Source organism: Stegodyphus dumicola, chromosome 6, assembly GCF_044657685.1.
Source record: "Stegodyphus dumicola isolate Sdum_Otavi_A_Nest chromosome 6, ASM4465768v1".
NCBI lineage: Eukaryota > Metazoa > Arthropoda > Arachnida > Araneae > Eresidae > Stegodyphus > Stegodyphus dumicola.
The window spans coordinates 186169418-186187615 of NC_140773.1; the positions used below are offsets into that span (position 1 = coordinate 186169418).

At 30.8% G+C, this 18198-nt stretch overlaps 1 protein-coding gene across 2 annotated transcripts in view; it reads right to left on the reverse strand.

Annotated features, from left to right (window-relative positions):
- IntS8 (integrator complex subunit 8) overlaps positions 1 to 18198 on the reverse strand; it is a 112011-nt gene that overhangs the window by 63085 nt on the left and 30728 nt on the right. For both annotated transcript variants that reach the window (XM_035362037.2, XM_035362038.2), the window contains 2 exons: positions 14766 to 14900; positions 187 to 252 (listed from right to left, as the gene is read on the reverse strand). In XM_035362037.2, coding sequence (XP_035217928.2) covers positions 187 to 252; positions 14766 to 14900 — 201 coding nt within the window. The remainder of the gene's footprint in view (positions 1 to 186; positions 253 to 14765; positions 14901 to 18198) is intronic.

Consider the following 18198-nt stretch of genomic DNA (forward strand, 5'->3'; position numbering starts at 1 on the left):
ATAGAATTCTATCAAATGTTGAAACTATAAGTCAGGGTAATCAGAAAGTACCACACACTTTTGCATATAAATACAAAAAGGCTCAAAATTCTCAAAAGTTTTTCATTTAGGAAAAATTTACAGGATTTTAAACAATATAATAATAAACCAAATATAAAATTAAATATAATAAGCAAATAAACTTACAGTTGAACATTGAGGCCTTTCTGACTTTTGGTAGGAAAACTACCTTCAACAACAGCTCTTAGGATCCTACAAATAATTAACATGTAACAAACTGCAAGGCACAAATGTTTTTCCAAGGAAAAAATATGTTTTAATTAGCATATATGAATACACAAATCATATAAAAAGAGAAGGCGATTTAACCATTCCCCATGCACCAGTATCTTAATCTTCCAAATTAAAGTTAATTTTTGATGTTCTAAGAATGATATATTATAAAATTATTTTGTTTTAGTCTTTGTTACACATAAAAATATCTCAAAATCTACAAAAGATGGGAATGCTGTTTTGTTCTTGATTACCCAGAAAATAAGAAATATCAATGTTCGTTGCCAACTAAAGCAAATGTATGGTGATACAATTACAAACAAAAGATACACAAAATGGCAGTAGGCAACATTCAAAATTCAAAATTGAATTTTAACCTGTTTAAAGAAACTAGATTTGAAATATATTATTAATACAAAAAAATTTAAAAAAACTTTCAGAAGTTCAGGAGGATAACAAAATCTTGAAAGACAAATGTAGATATATAATACAAGTTAAACTATATGTTACTAAAGCATTTCCCAATTTTAGCTTAGTGAAACTGCATGTTTGTTTATATATGTTACCGTGAAAGACCGAAATTGGAGAATGTCGACTTTCACCGTAGAATGTCAACATTCACCAAATACGTCAATGAAAGATCGAATATTGCATTACATTCTTGTAAATTCGGACCCTCACCGGTGTATGTCGACAATCACAGATATGCTCTGGTGTAGGTCGAAAAGATAGGAGTATATGTACATGCTGTCATTGCAAAAGGAAGTGTTCCACAAATAAATGCAGTTGTAAAAGCAAGGGACTCTTGTGCAATTCAAAGTGTAATAATAGTTTAAGTTGTTGCAATAAATAAGATTTGAATCACATAATTTAGTAAGTTTTTAACTTCTATTATTTTCCTTTCTCCTTTTGAAAATACTGTGTGTATTAAGTTCTTATGTTCTTATTTTAAGTCTCAAGTGCGTTTTTCGCTACTGAATTACGGAGAAGAAAATATGATATTCTTATATGTTCAACATTCACCATTAGTACATGGTGAATGTCGACATTTACTGGTGTCATAAATAAGAGTATTTGGAAAATATTTCGGACATACACCAAGCGACTATGTGAATGTTGACATTCACCGGTGAAAGTCGACATTCTCCAAATTTCGGTGTTTCACCGTAACATACATATATATATATACAGAATTGTTAAGTAAAGGAGGCTCTGATTCTAAAATTAAAAATTTTGAAAACAGATATCGATAGAGGAAAACAACAAGGGGTATATTTCTTCCAAATGCTGTAAGATTGTTGTACAGAGTTTTCCAAGTAATAGTTACAAAAGATGCAAACAGACAGCAATATAATTGCAATATGTAGTATGTATAAATAATTCTCCAAGAGACGTAAGAGCAACCACCTCCACCCTTGAAACGTGAAAGGTAGTTAGCATATGGAAGGAGGTTGAATTCATGTATTCCATTGAACAATGTGTTTCTGGTACTGAGATATCAGAGGTTAGATCACAGTCCTATAGAAACAAAGCACAGTTTTCAAACATGACTGAATGTTCCCAAAGGACCTGGTGTGAAACCATTCACAAGCTCTTCGCTAAATGTCCAACAGACAGGCACCATGGCCAACGCTCTGGTGGGAGTTTTGGTTGCTTCTGAAAATATTGCAACTGTTTCTGGAATTATTCAGCAAAATCCAAGGGCATTCCAGCACGCAGCATAGAAGCAGCCTAGACGTGTTTCCATTCAAAATCCACAATCACCAGGTGCCAGCATACACCCATCTGTTGAGAGTTTTTGTAACTAATATTTCAAAACTTCTAACTCTAATATTTCAAAACCATCTTACAACTTTCATAATAAATATATCGCTTGTTGTATTCCTCAATCGATCTTTGTTTTTGAAATTTTTAATTTTAAGTTTTGACTTTGCTGGACACCATGTATATATATAATTGTGTATAATAAATTCAAGCAAACTGAATGATTAACATGAAACTTAGAGAATAAATTTGGCACCATATTTCTTTTCTCCCTTCCACTGTTTTTTAAACACTAAACGACGGTATAGAGATAATTTGATTGCTCAAACTATTACTGGTTTAGGAGTTATCCCAAAAAGAAAATGTCAAATTACACATATAGCACCCCCTAGCTTACTCAAAGAATACTGTGAAAATTCAGACTAACTTTTTTAATACAGAAAGCCAAAGTGACAGTTTTCCACATTATGACTGGTGCATAACAATACCACACCAAACTGAAAGAGGCTATAGATGTTAAAAACTAATTCAGGTCTTAGATTGTTTATTACAACTGCTAATTTTTACACCACTTCCACAACTCATTACTGGACTAATTCTGGATAGGAGGTTTATCCACTCTTTATGTCCTGGAACTTCTTCAAAATGATTCTCACACCCTCCTTCAGCTTCAGATGTATCAGAGCAGTATATATCTTGCAAGTGACAATAATTTGAAACAGCCAGTTCATAATTGCTTGAAATGATAACAATAAGCTTGGACAACATATCTTTTTATTACTTATTCAATAATTTCATACTTTGCGGAATTATCCTATTATCAAAATTTTCAGTCAATCATTGGCACAAATATCACGTACACTAATAATGTACACTGCTAAAAAAAATGGGACAGTGCTATATCTCCCGTTCTACTGGGCTGATTGACAAAATTCAAATTGCGTTCTTTATGTCTCGAAAGCGTGACTTAGGATATATATTAGATTTATATATAGCACTATTCTAACATAGGTATTTTGACCCAAAAATCGGACTTTTTTTGAAATAACATACCAATTTTTTTTTACATATTTCGATTCTACAACTCAAATTACGCCTAAATATGAAATTTTGTAAAATTTGGAGCGAAATTTACGGAGATATTCACAAATTTATGTTGTCACTTTTTTTTTCAGTTTGCGCCAAGAATAGTTCACTTGGCGAACTTCTTAATATATGGCAATTTAGTTTCCTTTCCCGTGAGAGGAAAAAAAGGTCACCAACGTTCCTTTTTTCAAAATAATATTCTTTATATTATATTTTTAATAATAACTGTTATTATTTTAAGTAATTTTTTCTTTTTCGAATAACTGTTTTAAAAATTTCTATTTACCTATTCGAACTGTGTAAATAAAGGTGCAGTGTTTATTTTTTTTCAAATAGTTTTCTTTATATATATTTTATGTCATAGTTACTATTTTAGGTAATTTTTAAATTTTTATACTTTTATTTTAATTGCTTGTATTGCATTGTCTCTTAAGATAATTTTTTTAAAATTTTCTATTTATTCATTCGAACTAAGCATTTTAAATATATTTATTAATATAAATTTTCCAGAATTTGATTTTATTTATTTGAATTGCGTTTCTTTTGGAAGAATACTTTGTAACCCAGACTACGATGCGTTTGAGAACTGAATAATACACTAAAGCACAGTTAACACGCTTCTCAATGTTCCGTTCAGAAAAGATATATATAAATAAGAGAGATGTATAACTGACATTTTAACTTAGGATGACTTGCATACACTGCTTTAAACAGTTTTATCATTGTGCCCATTGCTTTACAGAATTTTATCCTACATTTGGGTTCTTAAAATGTTATTCATATTTTAGTCAAATATTTTAGTTTTGAAATCGCAAGAATCAAATATCATGAAAAGTTTTAAATTAAAAAAAAAAAAAAAAATACAAATACTAAATTTTATGCAAAAATTTATTTTTTCTTCTCTTTTTCTTCAGGCATTCTACTTTATTCTTGCTCTTTTTCTTTAGGCATTCTGCAAGCATATTAAAAAGCATCCAACTTTTCGAAATATCTTGACATTTCTGACAATCATTTTAAATAAAGTTATCGCCTTCCATTTCATAAAGACCCACAAACGGCAGAGTGGTAAAGTCGCTGAACACTGGTAGTTCACTCCGGAGTTCGAATCCCGGTAAACGGGCTGGTTGCATGTGCGTTTTCGTGGATTTTCTCATGTGTATCGTGTATGCCAGCTGGTTTCCCTTAGAAAGTTCTTCACAAAGTATTTGGTCAGAGCCTTTTATCAGTCTTTAGAGACTAAACATTTTGAAGGTATGAGATGAAAGGAAAGACTGGTTTCATCAAGAGGTTTGGTTTATTTAATTATGACAAAGAACACGAGGGCTATCTGCCTAAGGGAAGGGATGCCTTCGTGGAGGACTTTCTAAGGGAAGCCTCGCATACATGTTACACATGGGGAAAACCAGGAAAACGCCCATGCAGCCAGCCCGTTCGCGGGATTCGAACCTCAGACCGAACTACCAACGTTCAGCGACCGCTGTTTCATCAGGAGGAAAAAAAAAACATCTTTAGGTGACATCCACATACATCACTGGATAAACTCCTGAATCTTCAAATAATTCGACTGAGAAAATCATGGGATTCTCCATTTATGATATGATATGATGTTCTATAACGAATTTAAATTTATACAACCATATAGACTAAAACCAGTCGCTCTTCACTTTAATGTGCAATGATATCGTTTTTGTCTTTTCTGTTAACACAAGCTCAATTGATGGTATTTGCTAGTGTACACATCCAGGTGTTTTCTCTTTGAACACCTAAATTCTTTGAAGTATCCTGAAAGTATATTCAAAAGTGTCCAACTTTTTTAAACATCTTGGTATGTCTGACAGCCAAATTTCCCTGCAAATTTTTGCTTACTTTTCTCCCTAATTTTCTTCTTTCCTTCTACAGTTGTTTTCAGTGCTCACACAAGAAAATAAAGATTTTTTGACTGCTAGACTTCCATAAATTTTTCATTCTTGTAAATTTTTTAAAATATCTATTACATGAATTGCGTTTCAGCTGAAGACAGCTTTTCATTTTCTAGTCATTTTAACTATAAATAAAGTTTAAAGCGAAGTCCAAAGGATAAATATTTTAATTAAAAAGATTTTTGCTAACTGACAAAGAAATAAAACATTCCAGCAGGGTTTATTCTGTACCACTGAATGACCCGAATCTTATATCGGCTGAAACAATCTAAATCATATTAAAGATCATGTTTTTTTATACAATCTATAACGCGAGAGAAAAATTAGCTTCTTAAAACATTCTTTCTAAGAGGATTAATGTAAAAGATTATATTTATATATATATATATTTTTTAAAACCTGGGACTTGAACCAAATTGTCAAACTTTTAAAGTTTAATTTACATGGTGGTTATAATTAAAGTTCCAATTTGAAATGGTTATAAAAGGAAAACTACCGTACCAAATGTTATCAAACTTGGGAATCATGTAAAGGAGGTTATGGGAAATTATTTTCCGCAGGAGAAAAAAAAAAAAGAAGAGTTTAGAAACTCACCACCAGGGGGAAAATGGCGCTGTATACAATATTGTTAAATGAAATAAGACATGAAAACATCTGTTTAAAATGTGTTTAATAGTTTCCGAAACATGTTACAAAGCAATGTTCAATGTAGCGTCCAGCATTTTCTGAAAGCAAGTTAAATCCTGCTACTGCATTCTCAACAGCAGCTCTTAGCATATCAGGAGGAATGTTACGGACATGTCAGTGTACTACATTTTTCATTTCTGCCAAATTGTTTAGATTATCACCATAAACAGTGCTTTTGAGATAATCCCATAGCCAAAAGTCAGAGAGGTTGAGGTCTGTTGGGAAGAGGGGAAGTGTTGGCCTATAAGACATTCATTCGTGAAATGTTGTTTAAGTAACTGTGCGACACACGTGAAGTGGGGCAGAGCCTGCATAAAAATCGTAGTACAGTCAAAAGTCGTTAATTCGGACACCCATAATCCGGACCTCAAAGCTAACAACTTTCTGCGCGTGCGCCGCGTTGACACATGCGCATAGGTGTTTACGCGAGCGCGTAAGGCCTTTACGTGCACGCGCATATGCGTGTGCGCAAGTGCAGAATACGTTTTCGCGTGCACGTTTAATATATAACGGACGGTGCAAGCTAAAATTATATAATTATCTACTTCAGTTAATGTTGATGATTGCGTTGTTCCTTAATCTTCGAATTGGATGCGGCTTATTATTTTTTGTAGACTGTAAGAGCAATTTTATAAAAGTAAACTTGAACTTTCGATTATGTCAATTCCTGATTCTGGAGCTCCCAAAGGATCTACAAAACGAAAGTATGTCTCGATGTCCATCAAACAAAAAGTGAAATTGCTGCAAAAAATGGATAAAGACATGAAGAAGGTGACAGAGAGGTTAGTGAAAACGAAAAAATTTCGATTGACAAGTTAGTCGGTATTCTCAGCACAGCAATTACGGGACTTGTAACTGAACAAGAAATCATGTCTGTTTATAGAATTAAAGAGAAAGTATTATCACATAAAACGAAACAACTTACATTGAAAGAAATGTTTAATAAAGTAAACAAATAAATATTAAGCTTCTTTTTTTGTAAATTTTGATACCCTTCAGATCATAATTGTTCTTTATTTCATAAATTACGGTTTCATATTTTTAATTTTAGAATTTGTGCATGCTATCTTACGAGATTTAAACTGATGATCTATAATCCAGAATCGCCGAAGTCCCGACGAGTCCGGATTAACGACTTTTGACTGTATCTAAAATGCCACGTTATTGCAGTTCATGTATCACGAAACATTATAACATTGACTCTAAGTGAGCTGCAATCACAGTGGTCCAGCTGTCGACTGCTCTTCAGAGAAAAATGGTTCAGTTATAAAACTAGCTGCCATTCAACACTAAACGGTGTGGAATGACTGCTATGCAATCGAATGCAGTAGGAGAATGCAATGGAACTAGATAGATAACATGAGAGATTTCTTTGGCCCAAATCGATTAAAAGCGTTTTGAATCAGTATCTTGATGTTTTAGGGCCGAACTCAGGTTTTAAAAATTACAAATTAGCTATCTGTAAGAAAATGATTTCCAGATTGTACGCACTTGTGCGAATGATTTGCGATCTCACATTTTCTAATCGCTAATTCGTGGTTTTCATGGACGAATTTCTCCCTTACACGGATGGCGCACTCGACTTTTATCGAATTTATTGCCTTTAAATAATAATTTGCTTACTTCAAAGTTTCTTAAGGGTATACAACATATTACACCCGTGTAAGGAAAGGTTAAGTTAGATTCTGACCCATATTTCATTTAACAATATTACATACAGCGCCATTTCCCCCTGGTGGTGAGGTTTCGAACTTCCTTTTTTTCCCAGAAAATAAATTCCTATGACCTCCTTTACACGATTACCAAGCTTGATAACATTTGATCCAGTAGCTTTTCTTTTATGACCGTTTCAATGTGGAACTTTAATTATAACCACTCTGTATATTATTAAATTTTAATTTGAAGCTATGCGTTATATGTATACCATGCGTAAATTTTTTGCTTTTATGGAAAAATAAAGAATCGAAGCAAATATACTTATGATAATGGATCAAAACTGAAAAAATTTCCCCTCCCTCTGAAAATCAAATATTGAAACTTAGACCTTGAATTTATTGGGTTATCGAAATATTTAATTTGACTTATCTTCTAAGTCCTAGTTCTGACAACAATTCCGAATTACTTAAGCTGAAGTAAAAGATTTAGTATATATTCACTGTATGTTAATACAGTTATCAAAGTGTAATAAAAATAGATTATAGAATTCACACTTTTTGTCTGACTGCACAACATGTAATGGAAGAGAAGGCTTGTAGAGATCTGTTTTTGACATGCCTCTAAAAGTAGATGTCATACTCCTTTTGTCTTTTCAATGTGAAAAAACTTTCCTTTAAGAGGCAACTTTAGTTTTTGGGAAAGAAAAAAAATCCCAAGAAGACAGAAGACAAATTTGAAGAACATGCAGGACCATTGAATAGACATACTTATTTTTCTAACACAAGCTGTTCTCCGACTGGTTATTGAATAATGAAAACATGCATTGTCATGCATTACAAAACATTTGGAATACGTTTTCTGACTGAAAACGTAAGATTAAAAGTCATCTGCTTAATTCACAGCCATTTACAAGTCAACTGCTCGGGCAATTGCAGAATCGTTTTGATCCTGAGCTTGTAAGACAAACCTAATATCACTGGATTTAAACACTTCTTTAATCTTCCGAGAACATTCCTTCTTTAGCTCATATTCCAAGAATATTAAGTGAATACAATTATTGCAAAAGAAATTGAATATTCATTTGCACTACGGCTTGATAGTTTACTAACGAGTTAACAAAACTTAAATTCTGCTTTTTGTGTCTAAGAATACAACAATACAACAATATTTTAAATATTTACAAATAAAATATTAAATTGGAGCCTCACCAGTTGCATAGCATTTGAAGATTGTTAAATACTAATTGTTTGTTGCGAAGTCTAACCCAGGCTGCATGGTTGGTTTTCGTAGTTTTCTAGGTTCTCTTTACAAAGGTTCTCTATGGAAGCATCTTAATCAAATAGCTCCCATGTTCTTTCTATGTTCAAATAACCAACTAACCTAGTTTAAGCGCTATTTCCAAGTGAAGTTACTAGCAAAACCCATATACTCATTAAAAATCATGTAGCTTGCCAATTGGGAGTAACATGAAAGATGGCGCCAAGAATTGAATTGCTGTTATGGTTTGCTGTTTCTAAACTTAGATGGTCATTCCTTAATTAAATAGCCCACCAGCGGCCGAGTGGTAAAGATGCTGAACACTGGTAGTTCGGTCTGAGGTTCGAATCCCGGGAACGGGCTGGCTGCATGAGCGTTTTTGTGGTTTTCCCCATGTGCAACGTGTCCACGAGTCAGTTTCCCTTAGAAAGTCCTCCACGAAGGAATCCCTCCCTTTAGGCAGGTAACTCTCGTATGCTTTACCATAATTAAGTAATCCAATCCAATCCTTAACAAATATAATTGATTTGTAACTTCTACTAGAGCTGACAGTAAGAATTGAATGGTAAATAAATAATATCGTGAGCAATCTTGATTAATATATAATTAGAAATATTTGCATAGAAAAATATTTTCATTCACACAAAGTTTTTGGAAATATCTGCAATTACTTTATAAGAAGGATTTATTAATAACCGTAATAATTACTTATTATATTACTGATGATTAGGATTCAGTTCTTGACAATTACATTCTAAATTAGAATTTTAAAAATATAATGAAAATACGCTACGCACAAAAATACATTTTAGGATAAAAAATTAGTTGATTTTTTATGAAACTTCTTAAATTCATTTAATAAACATTGTATCTTCGTTGTTAATTGAATCCAGAATGTTGGGTGTCATTTATATAAATATTCTTACTTCTCCACAGAACCTGCTGACTTATCCAGCCTTTAAGAAGCTGCAGATCATTTCTACATAACCATTGAATTTCCATTAATTCAGTCTCTAGAGGGTTGTATGTTTATATCATAATTTGACTTTTATAAAAATGATTATTCTCAATTTTTTTTTATAAAAATATACTGTGCTTTAAAAATATGGATGATAGTATCAGCCACTCTTTCAGCCACTTCATAGGCAACAGTTTCTTTAGAAATAAATTATGCAGTTAATGTCATAAAATTCAAATAAACATCAAACGAAAATTCTCAGTTTCAGACAATTCGATTCAAACAAAGTTAAAGTACGACGATAAAACGCCGAAGGTAAAAATTTACTCTTATTTTTTTTAAAAAAAAGGAAGAAAGAGAGAAATTTAAAAAAATAGTTAAAAATTTGAATAATATCATCTGTAATTTTTAAAAAAATAGCTTCATATAGTGTTAATAAATATTTATTACGAATCATTGAGGGAAAATATTTCATATAATTAATTCTCCATAAAATTTTACTTGAAATTTAAGGTTAAAAATAGCTGTGGCAATTCACTGTAACAAAAATCCATAGACCACATTTGGCATTATTATCGCTAAAAAAAAAATGATGGCAAATTTCAAAACGTGAAAATATGTAAATTCATGTATATCTTAGAAAATTTTGAATAGAAAAGTCTAATTTTTTGCAGATATGCTCAAATATACATCTACTTTAAGATGATGGTAAAAATTTTGTAGGTTTATAATTCAAAATTTTTTGCGAAAAATTTATAAAAATTATTTAAAAATAGAAATTTAAAAAATAAAACACAAAAAATGGTAAATTTTATTTGGAATGAACTTAAATTTCGAAATGTGAAAGGAAAAATAATAAAAGTTTTATAAAAAAAGAGATATTAATAAATATTTACCAAATTCAATTAACATTGAGGAGCTAAAATTTTGAAAGCTAATATTTTAAAAACTACTCGTACGATTTTTACAAAACTTGGTATTCTGGCATAATTTGAGTCATAGAATCGAAATATGGAAAAATATTGATATGTTATTTCAGAAAAAGTCCGATTTTGTGTCAAAATACCTATGTTAGAATAGTGCTATATATAAATCTAATATATATCCTAAGTCGCGCTTTTGAGACATGAAAAACGCAGTTTGAATTTTGTCAATTGGCCCAGTAGAACGGGAGATATAGCACTGTCCCCCCCCCTTTTTTTTTTTTTTTTTTTTTGAGCAGTGTACATGACACATTTATTTTCCATTTGGAACAAAACCAAAATAATTAACAGCATAAGAGAAGAAAAGAAAGAACAAATCCGCTTTCAATTTTTTTCAGTAACACAGAGCTGTCTGTACCTTTGCAAAAGAAATGCAAAAATTTCTATAATAAGGATTTGTACTTGAAATCAGAAAAGCAATTATTTCAATACATCAAACTTTGGTGGGGGGAAGGTGTATGTTTTAGATATTTTTCTTGGAGAATCAAAAGTTCTCAGCAGCTGCATATAAAATCACTTTCCATATTGCAGACTAAACATTCCAATGAAAAATCATTTAGTCACATGGGGAAATTGTAAGACATCTATAGTACTTTTAACTGAGGAATTGTATTTGAGGGAAAAAAAAAAAAAAAACAAGACCAAATCCATATACATTTCCTTCAGATGCAAAAAATTACCATCAGAAACTCAGAATAAAGGCAACGTGATAATTATTAAGCGAGCACTGTGCAAGATTTTTATGTTCATTTAGTTAAGGAGGTTCAAAATTTGGTAATCTCACTTATCAGGTGTTTTATATGATTTGTCATATTATAATCATGAATAAATAATATTTTCAGCACTGAAACATATCAAAACCAAATAGCATTCAGGTACATTGCTTTTAGCAGCTAAATGTGAATTTCAAAGCTGTGATGAAGAGAATTTTCCATCTTCTAAAAGAAATCTTGTGCAAAGATGTTCTTTTTCTGCAGTTCAAACAAAATACTCAATTATTGTTGTTTATTCTATTTTAGGTACAGAACCACATTATGACTAATTATATACAGCTTTCACATAAGCACAATTCATGTGTTTCAAACTAATTGATGGCATCGCCCTCCATTAACCCCCCCCAAAAAAAAGATCCTGAGAATATGTTTCTGCATTCTACTTAATGCTAATAAGATGTTTTGGTTTAATTTTACATGGCCAAAAAAAAAGTATAGTGTACATTAATTAAAGTACGAGATGATTAGCTCAGCATCTCTAATCCATGAGACAACTGTTTACATAGCGAAGTAAATGCATATTACAAATTATTTAAATATTTTTTAGATAGCACAACCGGAATGGTAAAAATGTATAAAACTGTGAAAGATCTTTATTGTTCAAAAGCCTGGAAGATTATGTATTTCCTATGACATTAATAAACACTGATGATGACAGGAAACTAAATTTCAAAGACAAAATACTGAATTAATGTATACAGATAACAAGCAATACATTTAATTTTGGAATTCCAACATATCCAAAAAGTAATTAACAATACAATAATAAATCAAATACAATGAATTAAAAATATCTGCACAGATGCGATAGATCTACAATGCAAAATTTTGCTCCTTATTAAAATTCTCAAAAATAATCTAATACCCAATCAATTTATTAACCATTGCCTTAAAAGAGCAGACGTTAAATACTCACTCTAAATCATTTAACTGATAGGGATATGATAATTTGTTCCTAAACCTCAGAAGGCGGTATAAGTTGGATGACTATCAGTTGAAGGTTTTGTACATAGTGTAATTACGAAGCTGTATATAATGTAAAAAGCTAATTGTCTTCAGACTTATGCTGTTACTAAAAATATGGGCCTATTTCATAATCTTTATTCTGTCAAATAGCTCTTTGACAGTGAAAATTCATTTTTTTCTTTTCTTAATTTCTTAATCATTATGACACAACAATTAGCCAGAAATTAATTAATTTCCATTCACTAGTATTTTCAAAAAATTTTTTAACACACAGTGCATATTACAAATTATTTAAATATAATAATAAATAAGAGCTCCACAACATACGTCCCTCAAGAATTCCTAGTCCCTCCTACTACCATAAATTACTTTACACAAGTCTTACCGACTGATATAATTCAAAGCCCCCGCTGCCGAACAACAATTTCTGAAACACAACCCTTCTGAGTCAGACGCAAAGAAAACACATTGCCCACTCCCCACTAGAAAAAATGTAAGTTAATTAATGCTTTTTCTGGCCTTTATATCTTCAAGTACATTCCCTTTTCTTATTATATATTTTTAAAAAAATTTTTATTTTTATTTTTTGATTTGTTTTTACAAATATTGCATTATTCTTCTTATATTTTGTAATTTTCTCATGTTTATTTCAATAACTTTGAATTCTATTTCATAATGACAATTTCCAATGTTTAATTTTTACAAATAGTTTTGAACTAAAATGCATAAACGCGAGGGTGTCGGGGTACAATTACTCGAGCGATATCAATTTTACTACAGAAATTGCTTTCCACTCAAAACTGAATTAGCTAAAATGTTTAATCGGAATAAGTTCTTTGGTTCTCTGCATTGGTTCTTTATCCCTTCTATTCACGGAAATGTTTGGCCTAGCTTGAATTGCCGGTTTGGCATTGCCTTATTGCTCGAGTAAAGGATGAAACACCTTCATATTTATTTCTTAATTATTTTTCATTGAACGGGAGTTCGTTTGTTCCCCTTGAAAAGTCAACTAATTTCCGATCAATGGCAATGATTACTTGCATTTAATTGCTTGCTTTTGATTTATTTCTTTTTATAACTGAAATTTTGTTATTCATGATTTAATTCACATCCCCATTAAACAATTTTAACATTTTTCGAAATTAAACTTACTAAGTATGAATTCACTCTTTTAAGATAATTCTACTAAAATTAATCTTGGGAGATAATATAATCAATATTCTTTAGTAAATAAATTATATATATATATATATATAAATAAAACAAGCAAAGTAGTAATTACAGGAAGGAAGTTATTTGGAAGTCGAGTTGGGCTAATTTACCATTTTCCGCTCACTTTTTTAACTGATTCTGTTTTTTTAATGTTTTACATGTTTAATGGTTTGATTTTCATATGTATTAATTTTTTAAAACGTGTTGAACTTTTTGGAGCAGCAGCTCTTGGTAACTTTTAGGCGAGCTTACTACAATTTTTAATATATATATATATATGTATATATATATAAGATTGAATTAAAGTAAATATATTAATAAATCTTAATAAACTGCCTAATACTTGCACAAAAGCTGCAAAGTAATAAAATAATTATTTATCTTGTAGGGTTTATATTTATTTTAACTAACATTTATTTTAAGTTTAAACTATCTTTCCTGTCAAGCCTTACTTTCCCCTGGAACTGCCAATGCCAGAATATGTAAATTTTAGTAGAACGCGCAAGGATTCAAATTATCAGCGGAAGTATTCTGATTTAAATAGAAGGAAACGAGTTCGGTGTGAGAGATTCTCTTACTTAGCGAGCGAGGAGGTAGTTAGCGAGAATTGAAGAAACCCGCGTTGCGGCCTATGTGCTTGGCGGGAAGTAGTGGTCATCGTTCCAGTGAGCTTCAAGTCTGCTGAATTAGCAGCGGTATTGTAAAACGCGGTGAGTTAGTTATTTTAGAGAGCCTCGTAGTTAGAATCTTGTCTTTATTTTCTTTTCAGGTTATTATTTTTATTTGACTGCCAAGTTGGCACCGTCTGTAAGCGTCAAGAGAACGCAATTGTAATTTATTACGTTGAATAAAAAGGGACTTAAACCCTTCACAAGCTTCTATCTTTTATACAAGTTTTCACAGTCACCTCTTGGTTGCGTGCAAGTTGGAGGCACGCAACGTTATAATCTACTAATGGATTATTGAGTATACTATCTCCTTTGAGAAAGTAGAATTGTAGTTCAAGGAAGTAACTTAGAATCATTTAAAAATGAATCTTTAAAAACTATTTTAAAAGAAACATCGGATATTGATCATGAAAAAACTGAATTTGGAAACTTTTAAAAATGAAAAATTTATCACCAAACCAAGTAATTTTCCTCATTGATCGAAATTGGTTGACTTTTCAAGGGGAACAAACCAACCCCTGAACAATTAACAATAATATATATATATATATATGTAGACTTACCAGATATTATATAAAATATGTGCAAACTGTGCATCAGTTGTTATATCGTCATATCTTATTTCATTAATATTAGGATTGTTACTACAAATTTTCAGTAGTTCAGTAAGAAGCGCTTGCTGCATCGTCAATGGTAACCTTAAAGAAAAGAGGGAATTAGCAATTAAAAAATATCTTATAATTTAGTGGTCACTAACTCACACATGCATACAAAACTGAAGAAGATTACTCAACTAATTATTTTATCGCTTTATACATAATGCTGTATATCATGTACATATAATAAAATCAATTCAAAAACTGATTTTGATATAGTTGGTCCTTTAATATAATCTCAATTCATAAGAGAAGGAGGAAATCAACACTTCTAACAATATTCAATATAATATTAATAGAGATTTCTTGCAAAATAGCTGTTGTTTATTGGAATTCTACAGCAATGCATTAAAAAAAAATAATTCACATAAAAACACAAAAACCTAACAGTAATCTTGCACACTTTAATAATTTTATATAATTGAATATCTGAATCATAAAAATTCTGTGAATCCCATCCTATGAAAATTAAAGAATACAGTACAAAGTCTTTAATCTGGACGTCCATAATCCGGACCTCAAAGCTACAAACTTTCTGCGCATGCATAAAAGCATAATGCATTTACGCATGTGCATAATACGTTTATGCATGCGCATTTAATGTATAACGAACGGTATAAGCTAGTCTAAAATGATCTAATTTTCTATTTCAGTTAATGTTGCATATTGCGTTGTTCCTTAATCTTCTAATTGGACCCGGCTTATTATTTTTTGCAGACTGTTAGTGCAATTTCATAAAAAGTAAGCTTGAACTTTCGATTATGTCAAAAAGAGTTTCCGATTTTGGAGCTGCAAAGGAACTACAAAGCGAAAGCATGTTTCAATGTCCATCAAACAAAAAGTGGAATTGCTGCAAAAAATGGATAAAGGCATGAAGAAAGTGACAGAGAGGTTAGTGAAAATGAAAAAACTTTGATTGACAAGTTAGTCAATATTCTCAGCACAGCAATTACAGGACTTGAACAGTGGAACTTTGTAACTGAACAAGAAATTATGTCTGTTTATAGAATTAAAGAGAAAGTATTATCACATAAAACGAAGCAACTTAAACAACTTACATTGAAAGAAATGTTTAATAAAGTAAACAAATAAATATTAAGCTTTTTTTTTTTTTTGTAAATTTTGATACCTTTTAGACCATAATTGCTCTTTATTTCATAAATTATGATTTCATATTTTTAACCTTCTAAAACCAGGCTGAAATTCTCATAATATAGCTTTCAGACCAGCGCGATCCGAAACAGTTTTGCCCCCTCTTTGACATTTTCCTAATGAGAAAAGTCGTTAGTTCCCCTCCATGGATGAAGTAAAATTTACATGTTTGTCGGACGCTTACGTCCCATAGTAGAGGGGTTGCTAGATTTGCAATTTTTTCGATGATTATTTTGCTTTCATTTAAATGAAGTTCTAAATAAATAGTGCATAAATAAATATGCAGTACTGGATGCATATCCAGTTCACACTTTATTTAGAAGAAAATGTATGCAATGTTTATATTTCACTCACTATTTCTAATCAATCTCGTAAATAATTTGTGAATTTTTTAACTTTGTTTTCACTCTTCATTTATATTCGCATATTTTCGTATTAGAAATTAGAAAGCGAGAACAAAATTTAACAAAATATAGTAAATACGGACTAGATTTGTAAGTCTGCAGGCTGGAATGCGATTTTTAATAACATATTTTCATTAATAAAATACTGGTAATGACTAATTTAATGAAATAATAATAATAATATTTATTACCATTAGATGATTAGAATGAGATTCAATACAATTAGATTTTGAGATGAACTTACAGCAATAATAAAGCTTTACATAACAATAACAGAGATTTAAATCTGCTTTTTTCGATAATTTTGTTATTATAATATAAAAATCAAAATCCGAGATACATTGGTTGTGTTTAATGATTTAACTTTAACAAATATTACGTTGGACTATCAGGCAAAGAAGGTATATCTTTAACGAGAATTTTTCTTTGTAAAATTGGCTTTTGTTTATGTTAGCAGAGATGCAATCATCAAAAGAATTTTGAGAACAGTTTTAAATGTTCATGAAGAATTAATTATACGTCAATTTGTTTTCATAGGTAGAAATTTCGTCTAAAACCATCGTCATATTCAAAAGTAGAAGTCTATTTCATTTTCAACGAATATTCTATTTGCACATAATATATTTTCTAATTTATTTTAGAAAGAGTAATCTTTCACGTTTTCAAAAGAATAAGGAAATACTGGGTGTTGACACAATGTAGTAAATCTGTTTTTCATATTTCTTCCAGTAATGAAAACGATTACCCTGGAATATTTTCAAAGCAAAATTAAGAAAACCGTTTACGGCAAATTTTTCATAAAGTATCTTCTCGTGTATTTTTTTTATTTAAAGTGTGGAATTTTCTCTTTGAAAATATCAAAAATCATGAAGAGCAAATTTAATTCATGAGAAATAACTTTGAAATGCAATAATTTTCCATCGTAATATGAAATAGTGGAGAAAAGTGCAATACAGTTTATTTATTCACAAATAATCCCCCTCATATGCGTAATTTATGTACTGTCGATTGAGAAATATACAGTGTCTCACAAAAGTGATGGGACACTTGTGCTTTACAAAAGGAAACTATGGTAAAATAAGTTAAAAAAACATGTAAAATTTTTTTGTGGGTGTGTTTCATACTTAAATTTAGTAACAATTATTACATCACATACATTTTCTCAAAATATTAAAATATTAATTTAATAAAAATACAGTTGTTTAGAACGGAGTAAAAAATGGCTCAAATAAGTGATGGGACACTTACTTTTCCATCAAATATTTATCCAAAAATTTTACATTTTAAAAGGTTTTAATATTTCGTTGGATTTCCTTTCACTTTAAAAACATGATTTAATCTTCTTGGGATGGATTTGACTAATTTTTTTACTCCATTCTTCTTGAAGCACCGATTTTAATTGTTGTTTTGAAAAAATGGTGTGTTTGCGAATTCTTGATTCCAATTCTTGCCAAATATTCTGTATGGGATTTAAGTCTGGAGATTGTGGTAGTGTTTTTATTATTTCAGGACAGTTATACAGCAGCCAGGGTCTAACGTTCAAAGCAGTGTACTTGGGGTCATTGTCCTGGTAGAATTTAAAATCATTATGAAGGTTCAATTTTCGTGCTGAAGATTTCAAATTTTGATTTAAAATGCCAATATACTTGTAATTATCCATTATACTGTCAATAAAAACAAGATTACCAATTCCAGCGGACGACATACACCCCCCATACCATAACTCTTCCTCCAGCATGTTTTACTGTTGGCACGAAGTTCTGTTTGCGAAATTCTTCCCAGGG